Raw genomic sequence first — 11,896 nt, forward strand, 5'->3', positions numbered from 1 at the left:
CATATTTCACAAAACCTGGCTGTCTCTCTGTGGCAGCTAATAATCATCCAAGTGTAATTTATTCTCATGTTAAGTTCTAGACAGTTCATTGATAATGGAGACATCATTCCAAATTACCCTTTCAAGGAGTCGTAGGGGAGGCTTGCTGCCAGTTGGATGAAGGTGTGTTACACACCCACTGACCATTTGTTTCACCCACGAGTGACTTGACAAATGGGTCCTTCAGCTAGGTTCATTTTTTTAAGGCCATGATAAATCCAACAATTTGTCTTGAGCCAGACAACACACAGACCCCACATGCTCAGACTTCTGTATCCATCATCCTTTTTGGCTTAACATTCAGCGGCTTAGGATAACCACACTAGAGATGTTAAGGAAGAGAATTTGAAGACTTTGTTATTAAATTTTATTCATCAATTAATAATTATTAAGTGGGAACCAGCAGTTAGCGTAATGGCTATGTCGCTGGACTCCCACGTAGTCGACCGCGGTTCACGTCCCGGACCCGGTGGCTTAAAACTCACGCCGGGCGCGTGTGCGTGCGTGCCCAAGATCCCGAGAGGAGAATGGAGGAGAAGGGATTGCGGCGTGACCATCCCCCCTGGGGGGTGATTTCTCGCTTTCTGTCTCTATGTCTCTCTCTGTCTGTCTGGTGAGCGCACGCGCCCTACAGTGAAAATCTCTCCAAAAAATAATAATAATAATAATAATTATTAAGTGACCTCCTGCTCGATGCAAGATATAAATAAATAATCATCACCCTATTTATCTCGCTGCAGGCTAAGCACTGGATCACGTGCTATCTACACCTTATTACATTTAATCCACAACAACTCACCAACAGAACTAAGATTTGACCCCAAAGCCTAAACTTTTAGTATTAAAATATACTGCCTCCCAGTGCAGAATGAATGTCATGTCCTGGAGAAGTTGATTATCTCTGGGGAGTCTAAGCAATAGTTTCGTTCCTGTCCATTCTCAACACAAGGTTCTGAATGTGAAACACTGCATAAAGGAAAATGTATCCAAGAGTTCTTATTGAATGCAAAGTTTCCGACATTGTTATTTCTGTAGATGGATGTGTTCATCACGATGTTGTTTATAAAACACTGTTTAGAGACACGTGTACAAGCTGTTTCTAAGAGTGCTACTTGTTAACATGATTTTTAAAAATGCTAGTTCTTGAATGGAAGTGTTGATAGAATGATTAATAGAATCGGTGAATCTATCTACCCACTCGATCTAGAATGATGGATAGACCTCTGGTACTTTAGTTTCTCTCTGTTAAAATTGAATTCAACATTTACTGGATTCCCGTACTGCAGAACACTGTCCTAGATCTTAAGATAGAAAAATACCTAAGACACCTGCTCTGTTCCCAAAAACCTACAGTCCAAAGAGAAGACGTAGATAAACACATGCAGCCAACTCTCATACAAGCTATAGGGTAATTGTGAACTAAGTATAGCGATACTATAGACAGAAGGAAAGGAGTGAGTCATTCTAGAAGGGGTGGAGGAGGAGGTTGGTTAGGAAGTCTTTCTACAGAGGGTGGTATCTCAGTTGGCCACTGAAGGCTAAGTACTATTGCTATTTGTAAAAGAAGTAGGAGGGAATTCCAACAGAAAAGATAGTTTATGGTGCATTCAGGGAATATAGTCTAGCGTAACTGTAGCATGAGATATGAGTTAGGGAAGGAAGATGATGGCCACGCTGCAATCCCTTCTCCTCTGTTCTCCTCTTGGGATCTTGGGCACACACGCACATGCACCCAGCATGAGTTTAAGTCCCCGGGTTCAGGACTTGAACCATGGTCGACTACGTGGGAGTCCAGCGACATAGCCATTATGGTAACTGCTGGTCCCAGGAAGATCATACATATTTACACCAATCATATTTGGGGTATTTTGAGATTGTGCGTGTGTGCACACTTACATGTGTGTGTGCATGTTCATGTGTGTATATAATGACCACACAAATAGTATTAATGTGTATATCCACATACATATATTCGTTAATGAAGGAATGTGTTTGGATGTGTGTACCATCAATGAAAGAAGCCCATCATGCATTGCTGTCTCTTACCTTTATCACTGAAGCATTGATTGGGGTAGTAATCATTCCATACAAACAAGACTAGAACCAAAAACAAAAGTGACTTATTCCTGATTCAGCATACCCAGGACTTTCCAATACAGTCCAACTTGAGTACCTGTGACAAGGCAGGGCCAGCTAAAGACACTTCAGACTGCAGGGGTTTCTGGAAAGTAGAGTCTTTCATGAGCTGAGTGCAGAAGAGGTGATCAGTGTTTGTTTTCTCTTACAGGTGCATGGTTGGCTATGTGAATGCCAGCTTGTCCGTGTTTCGAATTTCTGACTTTGAGAACAGGTCTGAGCCTGAGTCTGATGGCAGTGAGTTTTCGGGGACTCCTCTCAAGTACTGCAGGTGAGCGGGGCCCTGCTCCCATGTCTCTGCCTCAGCTAGGCTGGCTCCACCAGGGGGCCTCAATAGCCCTTCTGGCTGAATAGCTTTAAATCAGTGGTTCTCAACTTTGGCTATGCACTAAAATCACCTAGACGATTGTAAACCTTCTCTTGCCAAGGCTGCAACCCAAACCAGTCTAAAGAGAACCTCAGCGTAGCTAAAGAACCTCCGGTGCAGTCCAAGTCAGGAACCACTGGTTGAAAGGAAAAAAATTAGAAATGTACTCTTTGGGCCAGCTGGTGGCATGGTGATTAAGGCAGCTGGACCCCACATGGCAAACTGCACAATTCAAGTCCTGGATCCAGAAACCTGGAAAACATGCCAAGCATGTGTGCATGTATGTGTGTCCAAAATCCTGAGAGGAGAGTGGAGAAGAAGGGATTGAGGTATGGCCATTCTCCCTAAAGGGTATTCTCTTTCTCTCCCTCCCTCCCTCCCTCCCTCTCCCTCTCCCTCTCTCTCTCTCTCTCCCTCCCTCCTCTCCTCCCTCCTTCCCTCTCTCTCTTTCATGAGTGCACATGCCCTATGGCAAACTAAAATAAATAAAGAAGTACTAGTCAAGGGTTATATGCCTGGTCCAGGGACTCGAGGACAAATAGCCCCCAGGTGGTTTGAATGAGAGCTGTTGAGGACACTTGCCTTGTTCTGCTTCTCTCTTGCCCATACCATACACATCACATTTCCAAAGGCTGAACAGCGCAGGTACATGTGCAGAGACCCGCAACTTGCTTTAGGTTCCACAACAGTACCCTCTGCCGCACATGCTCATTTTCTCTCCCTCTCTCTCCCACCTCCTCTCCCACCCTCCCTCCCTCTCTCTCTCTTTCTCTCTGACTCTTTCCAAGAGGAAATTAATTAAGCTGTGTCTCTTGGTGTCTATCTATACAATAATATGTAAGGAAAATTTATTGAGCGCCTACTGTGTTTCAAGAACTGTTACTTTCTTTAATTGGCACATCAACCAGAGCCAGATGGTGATAAAACACAGTGGTTTACAAGGCTTGCCCATATGGGAAGGTTCTAAGTTCCCATCCAGAGACCTCCCTGAATACGCCAAGCCTATGTATGCCCATGATCCAGGGCTTGCTGGGGCTGGAGGTAGACCACAGCATTGAGATCCTGTTCAGGATACCATATCTCTCTGTCTCTGTCTCTCTGTCTCTCTCTGTGTGTGTGTGTGTCTCATGGAGGAAATAAATGAATAAACTTGCCAAAAAAATTGTCACATCAACATTTTCAGGTAGGTTCAATTATCCCATTTCAGATGACAAAGCTATTCACCAAAAGCTCAGTAAGTTTACTCATTTAAACTGTTAAAATCAAGTTCACATGGCATCTTTTCTCTTAATATTTGGTTGTTAGAAGAATTTGGTGGCTCTCTCCATCATTACATCTTATGCTCTTCCTAGAATAAAACATGAGGAACATAGAGTTTAGTCCTTTGACATAGGACTAATAAGCTTAGTTATAAAAATTAAGAGTTATGTTTAAGTCAATCTAGTGCACCTGAGGGCCAAAATAATGTCATATGATGTTATATGGAAATGCAAAGGGTGAATAATATTCAGTACACTTTGAAGAAGACTAACAAGGTGGGAGATTTAACTTATGTTAATAGATAATATAAAATTATAGTAATCAACCACTGTGATATTGTTATAGAAATAAATGAATAGAAGATGGATTTCAACTGAGACCCCTAAAATGTATCGTATAATACAGATGCAATCACAGAAAATGCATGTAGTATAATTCCTTCTACATAGAGCTTGAGGCAGGAAAACTAAGCACTCGTATTTACAGAAGTCTGCATAGGTGAGAAAACTATAAAGAAAAGCAAGAAGAGAACCAGCAGTTAGCGTAATGGCTATGTCGCTGGACTCTCACGTAGTCGACCACGGTTCGCATCCCGGACCCGGTGGCTTAAAACTCATACAAGGCATGTGTGCGTGTGTGCCTAAGATCCCGAGAGGAGAATGGAGGAGAAGGGATTGCAGCGTGACCATCCTCTCTGGGGGGTGATTTCTTGCTTTCTGTCTCTAAGTCTCTCTCTCTCTGACGAGCGCACGCGCCCTATAGCGAAAAAAAAAAAAAAAAAAAGAAAGTAAAGCAAGATGGTTGTCACAGAAATTAGAGTAGCAGTTACCTCTTGGATGGCTGGGAAGCTGGCAAGGCATTTCAAAGTAATTGACCATGTTTTATGTCTTAACTTGAATGAGGCTCACTCATTCTTTCAAATATGCTTATACTTTCATATTCATGACTTAGTAATAGGAATATATTACCTATATCTGGCACTAGAAGAAGAGTGATTGCAGGCCAGACATCCATTTCTTGAGAAATAGAAGCAGCGTTAGGGGAGGGTCTAACCTAAGCCACCCTACCGTTTCACGTGTGGAGCTGAAGCCAAGACAGTCACTTTTTGAAAACAGCTCTGAGTCGCTAGAAACATTTTCCTCTGAATGCTAATGCCACTGGACTTAGGGGAGTACTTACCTCCCTACTTACCTCCTTCATTACTCCAGGCTTGGTGTCTTTAAATGTACTAGACTAAGAGATTAGAGGCGTCAACTTTGATTTTATTAGCTTTCAAACTTTACTTCAATGCTGTTTCTAGAGCAACAAAAGGAAGTGTTTTTTTTTTTCAAGTACCAGAGACTTGCAGCCAGTCATCTTGCAAGTGAATAGCACCACATCAAAAGCAGAGGTTGTGTCAGTCCTCTCCCGAACCTCTGTCTGATGGAAAGACAAGGTCCACAGGGCCTACACAGATGAGTCCCCAGAGAAGAGAGATTCTGTTACCAGAAGAGAAAATGCTGGATAAGCAAAACAACAGCTATCTAGTATGGAGAAACTCTTCAAACTTTTCATCTATGAATGAGGACTACATGCATAGTAGGAATGGGAGAGATTCGGGAGCCAGAAAAGTTTTAGTTTGGAATACAGCATTGTTCTGTGTCTTCACAGATACCGAGACTACCGTGACCCTCCTCACTCACTGATGCCCTATGGCTACACACTGCAGTTCTGGCACGTCCTAGCAGCCCGACTGGCTTTTATCATTGTGTTTGAAGTAAGTTTTCTCAGCTGACTGCTCAGTTTCCTTTGATTAATGAAGTCACTAGGAATAGTGAAAAGATGAAAGTAATGGAGTCTTTGAATGTGATTATTTATTGTACTTTCAGAAGTAGTATATCTCTATGTATTGTCTCTCTCTCTCTCTTTAAAATTTTCTTCTTAATTAAAGTATTTGAACTTTCCAGAAAAATACATAAATGTCCATTGTTAGTTGTCAACAAACAAGTCAGGATCCATTGGTCCTAAGTTTAATATTCCAAACTTTAGGAGAAATGCAATATTTCCATTTCTGCCACCAGAGATTCTGCTACATCTTGTCTGTGACTTGGTTTTCGCATACTCTCCGAGATGATTCTGATGCAGGTGTTTAAGGCCTCTATTTGGAAGCTGCCGAACTGAGTACTGCAAATGGTGGTTCTGATAGTGTGTCATCATGGCATCACTCACATGCAAGCACACAGAGCAGCAGTCATTACCTAAGACTCAAAATGCATTTATGGAGTAAAATTTACCTAGCACTTACCTATGCGTACATCAATAAAAAAAAAAAAGTGTCATCTCTTTTCTTTTAGTCTTTCAGAAAATTGCTGTAAAATAGTTTGCATTCCTATAGCTCTGGTAATCAGTGGACATGTCATCTCTTATCACATATTTTGGAGCCACATTAGTACAAGCCAAGGTTTCTCTTGACTTGGACCTGAATTGTCCTTTGATTCTAGTCTATCACTGCTTTTTTCTTTGCTTACTCTAAAGAACCAAGAGAAGATGATATTTAGCAGTTCTTCTCTGGACATTAGCTTATCAATAGCACAGTCCTTCTTTTAAAAATATTTTTTAGGGGGATAGTAGGCGATGTGTTGGTTAAGATACTGGACTCCCACATGTTTGAGCACTGTTCAAGTCCCAGACCCAAAGGCTTGAAGTTTATGCGGTGCATGTGTGCATGCATGCCCAAAATCCTAAGAGGAGAATGAAGGAGAAGAGATTGCCATGTGGCCATCTCCCCTGGGGGAGGGGGAGATTTCTCTCTTTCTTTCTCTCTGTCTTTCCGGCAAGCACATGCACCCTATAGGAAAAGATCTCTCAAAAAAATGTATTTTTAACCCATTACTACCTTAACACTTTTCAGATAAAAAAATTGCATTAAGTTTTTGTTTATCAAGTAACACTTTCCATTTCTTTTTTCTTTTTTTAAAATAATTATTTTATTAAACTTTATTCATTTATTTAATTTGACCAGAGAGGGACAGAGTGAGAGACAGAAAGAGAGAGAGAGAGAAAGTGAGAGAGCAAGCCGTCAAGTCTGGGACTCGAACCACATTCACCCGCGTGGGAGTCCAGCGCCTTTAACCACCATGCCACCTGCCGACCCCTCCATTTCTTTTTGATATACTGTTATTAACTATTTAAAAACACTATAAGTGTATTAAAAAGTCTCTTAATTAGCAGAATCATGTGCAATCCATGTATTGCCAAGTTTATCAAGTTCTAAATAAAATGAATTTGAACATGATTTAATCTTTATTTAAAACTGTAGAAATAGAAAGTCCTTTAAATTTGTTACCTAGTACTTTATGGAGAAAAGTGACAGATTATAGAGTTCCAGCTGTTAGTATTTCAGGGTAAAGAATTCGGAGCAGTTACCAAAAAGAGGAAAGTTTTCTCCTGAAATGATCACTTCCCTAAGTCCATTGATATTTCTTTAAAAAAAAATTTATCTAATTTTATTTATTCATTCATTTGTTTTAATTTGACCAGAGAGAGAGAAAGTGAGAAAGCAAGCCACCAGGTCTGGGACTCAAACCATGGTCAGCCATGTGGGAGTGTCCAGCACCTTAACTACCACACCACCTGCTGGTCCCACATTGATAATTCTTATGATCAATATTTGTAAAGCATTTAGCAATCTATGAAGCATTTTTAAACATTTTCTTCTAATTTTTTATAATATCCATATTATAGATGAGCAAATTGAGGCTTAGAAAAGTTAAGGGACTCATCCTCGGGTAGATAAACAGCTCTTAAGTAATAAAAGCTACCAAGCTGGAATTTACCCCTGTGTTTTCTGATTCCACAGTATGTGTTCTTCTGGCTCTTCTTTGAATCCTCTGACCATTCCTTCCCCACCTTCCTTCCTGATGCCTCTTCCTATTCCCTAGGTGTTGCCATCAGACCGTGTTCAGTCCTCACCTATCATTTGATCTTTTAAATCACACCTGCCAGTCCAGGTCCCATCCCACTTCCCAGACATCCCAGGACTCCACGTCCTTCTTGAGCCAATCCCAGAGCTCGTTCAGGCTAAGGACGGACTGTAGACCTGACTCTCTTCTGTTCTCTCTGTGTTCCTAGCACCTCGTGTTTTGTATAAAGCACCTCATTTCATATCTGATCCCAGACCTCCCAAAAGATCTAAGGGATCGAATGAGAAGAGAGAAGTACTTGATTCAAGAGATGATGTATGAAGCAGAACTGGAACGCCTCCAAAAGGAACGAAAGGAGAGGAAGAAAAATGGAAAAGCCCACCACAACGAGTGGCCGTGAGCTGGAAGGTCAGAGCTGGGCTCTCGATCTGGCCTCTCCAACATTGCAGGGGGCGGGCAGGTGCTTGAAATTCCTGGAAACAAAGATGGTCGTTGTTGCATCATAGGGATCTCAAAATCAACTCCTTATAAGCTTCCCAGACTGGTTTGTTTCTTATTTAATGACAGCAAATTTGTTGCATCATAGGGATCAAAATCAACTCCTCAAAAGCTTCCCAAGCCAGTTTGTTTCTTATTTTAGTGATAGTAAATTTAATCTACTCTTCCTTCCCGTATACCTCCCTTTGCCTCTGTGCCTAACTCTGGCCTGGCAGGCAAGGTCTTCATGAGTTGGCCCAGGTGTTCACTAAAATATGCCTACCCCTCCCTTCTCCTCTAGCCAGGCTGTTCTCTTCACTATCCCTAGGGACACATGCCCCTTCTTTCTGGTTGAAGTCAGCCTTTCATCTCCCCCAGCATGACCTTCCCTTCATCACCTATGCATTGTTTCCTCCCAGACCGATCTCACGTCATTCCATACCCTCTATGAAGAGTCTCCAAACTCATCAGCTCATTGGTACTTACTCCTCCTAAATTTCTCAGGTCACTGCTGTCAGCACAGAATGAATTGAAATACACCAACGTGGCCTGTTACTTTATGATTTTCAAATAGTTACCAGGCTTCCACAACACATTCACAAGCATCTTTAGAGAGATCCCTGTGAACTGTAATTGTATTCCTCCAATTAGCAGAACAGTGTGAGGTACATGGCACCCATTAAATGCACTCTCATTAATACAGTTAAGACAGGTAGAATAGAGTAAGACTGAATACCTTATAAGAAAGCTCCATAACGTCCCCACAAGTCCCATCAGAGAGGTCTTCTGAAGCCTTCTCTCTATCAAATCAGTTACTAGCTGTGTGACCTTGGACAAGTCCCTTCACTTCTCTGGGCCTCAATTTCCTCAGTGGCAAATGTTTAGATGAGCTTTCCATTCTGATGCTCTGTTGAGTCTAATTATATTACAAAAAGTACTTTGCCTGCCTCATCCTTTAGTTCCCTCTCTGCCACTTGATTGAAAACTAACTTTGAAAATATTTTCGGGAACTAGCAGTTAGCGTGATGGCTATGTCGCTGGACTCCCACGTAGTCGACTGCGGTTCGTGTCCCGGACCCGGTGGCTTAAAACTCACGCCGGGCGCGTGTGCGTGCGTGCCCAAGATCCTGAGAGGAGAATGGAGGAGAAGGGATTGTGGCGTGACCATCCCCCCTGGGGGGTGATTTCTCACTTTCTGTCTCTATGTCTCTCTCTGTCTGTCTGGTGAGCGCACGCGCCCTACAGTGAAAATCTCTCCAAAAAAAAAGGAAAAAAAAAGAAAATATTTTCCAAATTTTGGCCTCCAAATAAAAATTAGATATAAAGGGGAAAGTTAGGTTTTCAAGTTTCCCGTAGATTAAGATGCAGCATATATGTGCATAGTTGTCTGTTAAGTTAGCGACGTTCTATCAACCTAGACCTGTGTTTAGAGTCAAGAAGGTTTTTGTGAGTTGACTGTGAGAGAGGACTTGGGGAAACTAACTTAGATCCTGAGCCCTCAGGGCTGAAAGTGATGTATGGATATTGGACACGGGCCCTGCCGTCAATTCTGAAGTAGGTCTTGGCTTCACAAAAGGCAGACAGTGTTTGGCTACTTAGTCATTTTTACCATTTCTCAGACCTGCTGCTTGGCTCTGCAACACTGGGAAAATGACTTACCTCTTCTGAACTTGCCCCTGGGCAGAATTAAAACACAACTCAAATAAAGCAACATATGTGAAGTGTTTGCCAAGCAATAAAGGGTACTAGAGTACTCTGTATTATGTTAAGCCTGCAAGATTCCAGCCCTGGCTTGGCCACGCCCTTTATATGATCCAGGGCAGGGCTTTCCCATGGACTCAGTTTCCACATGTACAGAAGTATAAGGAGGTGGATTAAATCACAAGAACCTTTGCATTTTCATTTCTGGGAGTGTATGATTTTCTCCAAGCCCCTGATTCCCAGACCCATTCTAGTCACTTCTTTTCTGGCCCTGGGCAGTCTTCAGAGAAGAAAAGCTGAGTCTCTTTGGATGAAGGGGTGGGGTGGGAGGCAGACATTAGTGAAGAGCATTGTTCCTGAGAGCTCCAGCAGCCGGAGACCAAGGGGCAGCCACCCATGATCTGGACCTCAAGGCTGTAGGGCTGGTAACCAGTTGGGAATTTCTTCTGACCTCACCAAATGGGCTGCTTTCTTCCCAAAGAGGCCATTGCTCTTTTTTTTTTTTTCTTTTTAAAAGTCGATCAGAAAGAGAAAGTGAGAAGGCAAGCTGCCAGGTCCAGGACTCAAACCGTGGTCAGCCATGTGGGAGTCCAGTGCCTTAACCACCACACCACCTGCTGGCCCCACTATTGTTCATTTTTTGAAAGCATAGTGTTTGTCTGTCTCTGTTCCCCAACAGTTGGCAGGATGTCACGTTGCCTCAGACTGCCTTTCTGACTCAGTCTGTTCATCTGTAAAGCAGGCAGAATAATGTTTATACTGTACCTCACTCAGTTTGAGGTTACAAATTCTTTGAATGCCTTTGATGCATGGTAAGTACCAACCATGGCACATCATGTTATTGAGGCATCGTGCATGCATCGGGTCCTGATGCCTCCTTTCCTCTTTCCAGGTAATAGTTCCTTTCCAGGCGAGGACCTGAATGCTGTTTACTTCTCTCAGCTGTGCAGAAGCACATTCAAGTGGACGACTAACAACGCAGCCGCAGTGCATGTTGCAGACACCGGCAGCCGTGCGCGGCTCAGCACCCAGGAGAAGACCGGCTGATGTGGAGTCGCGCTGCTGTGATACCACATGCCGTTCAGCACACAACTGCTATCTATCCATAGACCATTCTCGACCAAGCAAGCATGCACGTTATGGGCAGTTCCATTCTCACGTTTTTAAAACCAAGGGGAACTTGTATACTGGGCCTGTTTTTCAGCCTGTTTGCTACCTTTTTTGCATTCTACCCCATGTGAATTTTACAGACACTGGGCTAAAAAGGGTATTCGGACACCTGGACACACATTCCTAGAATGTCATCATATGGTCCTAATTCCATGTCACCAAATGACACAGACAAGACCCTGTTTACAAATGTTTTGTTCTTTTTTTTTTTTTAACTTCAGGTCTTTCTGAGGAGATTATTATATATGACATATCTATAGCTATGTGTATGGCCATAGATGTATTTCTGTGTACATATGTATAGTCATGTATTCCTACATATGTACATACAAATACAGAGATATATAAAGTACATAGAAATTCCTTACTTGTAAATAGCCAAAAGGTACTGACATGAATGATGAATTTTCACATTTAAATAGTCATCAACATAAAGCCATGTTTAATGCTTGTATAACGTGATGCAATAAAATTTAAAATAAATTTATGCACACAGAATATTTTCAGCTGGATCTTCTGAAATTCTGGTGTATTTTCTTCCCATAAAATGATAGAAATCAAGCCCAGCCATGTTGGCATATGCTGCTGAAATGCTGTGCTCACGGCACATAGGACAGGGTTCGACTCCTGGCCCAACCTGAAGGCCAAGTGCAGGGGAACATGCCTGTGATCCTGCAACTCAGGGAGGCTGAGGCAGGAGGATCACAAGCTCGAGGCTGGCCTGGGCAACATGGCGAGACTCTGGCTAAATAAAAAGAGAGCTGGGTTGCTGGTGTACACCTGTAGTCCTAGTTGCAAGCCAGTCAGGAAGATGACAACATGGCAAGTCTTTCCTTCAAATAGG

At 42.5% G+C, this 11,896-nt stretch overlaps 1 protein-coding gene across 2 annotated transcripts in view; it reads left to right on the plus strand.

The window, feature by feature from the left end:
- LOC102482021 (anoctamin-4) overlaps window positions 1-11,896 on the plus strand; it is a 247,596-nt gene extending 235,700 nt beyond the window's left edge. For both annotated transcript variants that reach the window (XM_027775698.1, XM_027775697.1), the window contains 4 exons: window positions 2,327-2,446; window positions 5,453-5,558; window positions 7,913-8,112; window positions 10,775-11,896. In XM_027775698.1, coding sequence (XP_027631499.1) covers window positions 2,327-2,446; window positions 5,453-5,558; window positions 7,913-8,104 — 418 coding nt within the window. In that variant the 3' untranslated portion in view covers window positions 8,105-8,112; window positions 10,775-11,896. The remainder of the gene's footprint in view (window positions 1-2,326; window positions 2,447-5,452; window positions 5,559-7,912; window positions 8,113-10,774) is intronic.

The sequence above is a fragment of the Tupaia chinensis genome, unplaced genomic scaffold (assembly GCF_000334495.1).
Source record: "Tupaia chinensis unplaced genomic scaffold, TupChi_1.0 Scaffold000054_1, whole genome shotgun sequence".
Classification (NCBI taxonomy): domain Eukaryota; kingdom Metazoa; phylum Chordata; class Mammalia; order Scandentia; family Tupaiidae; genus Tupaia; species Tupaia belangeri.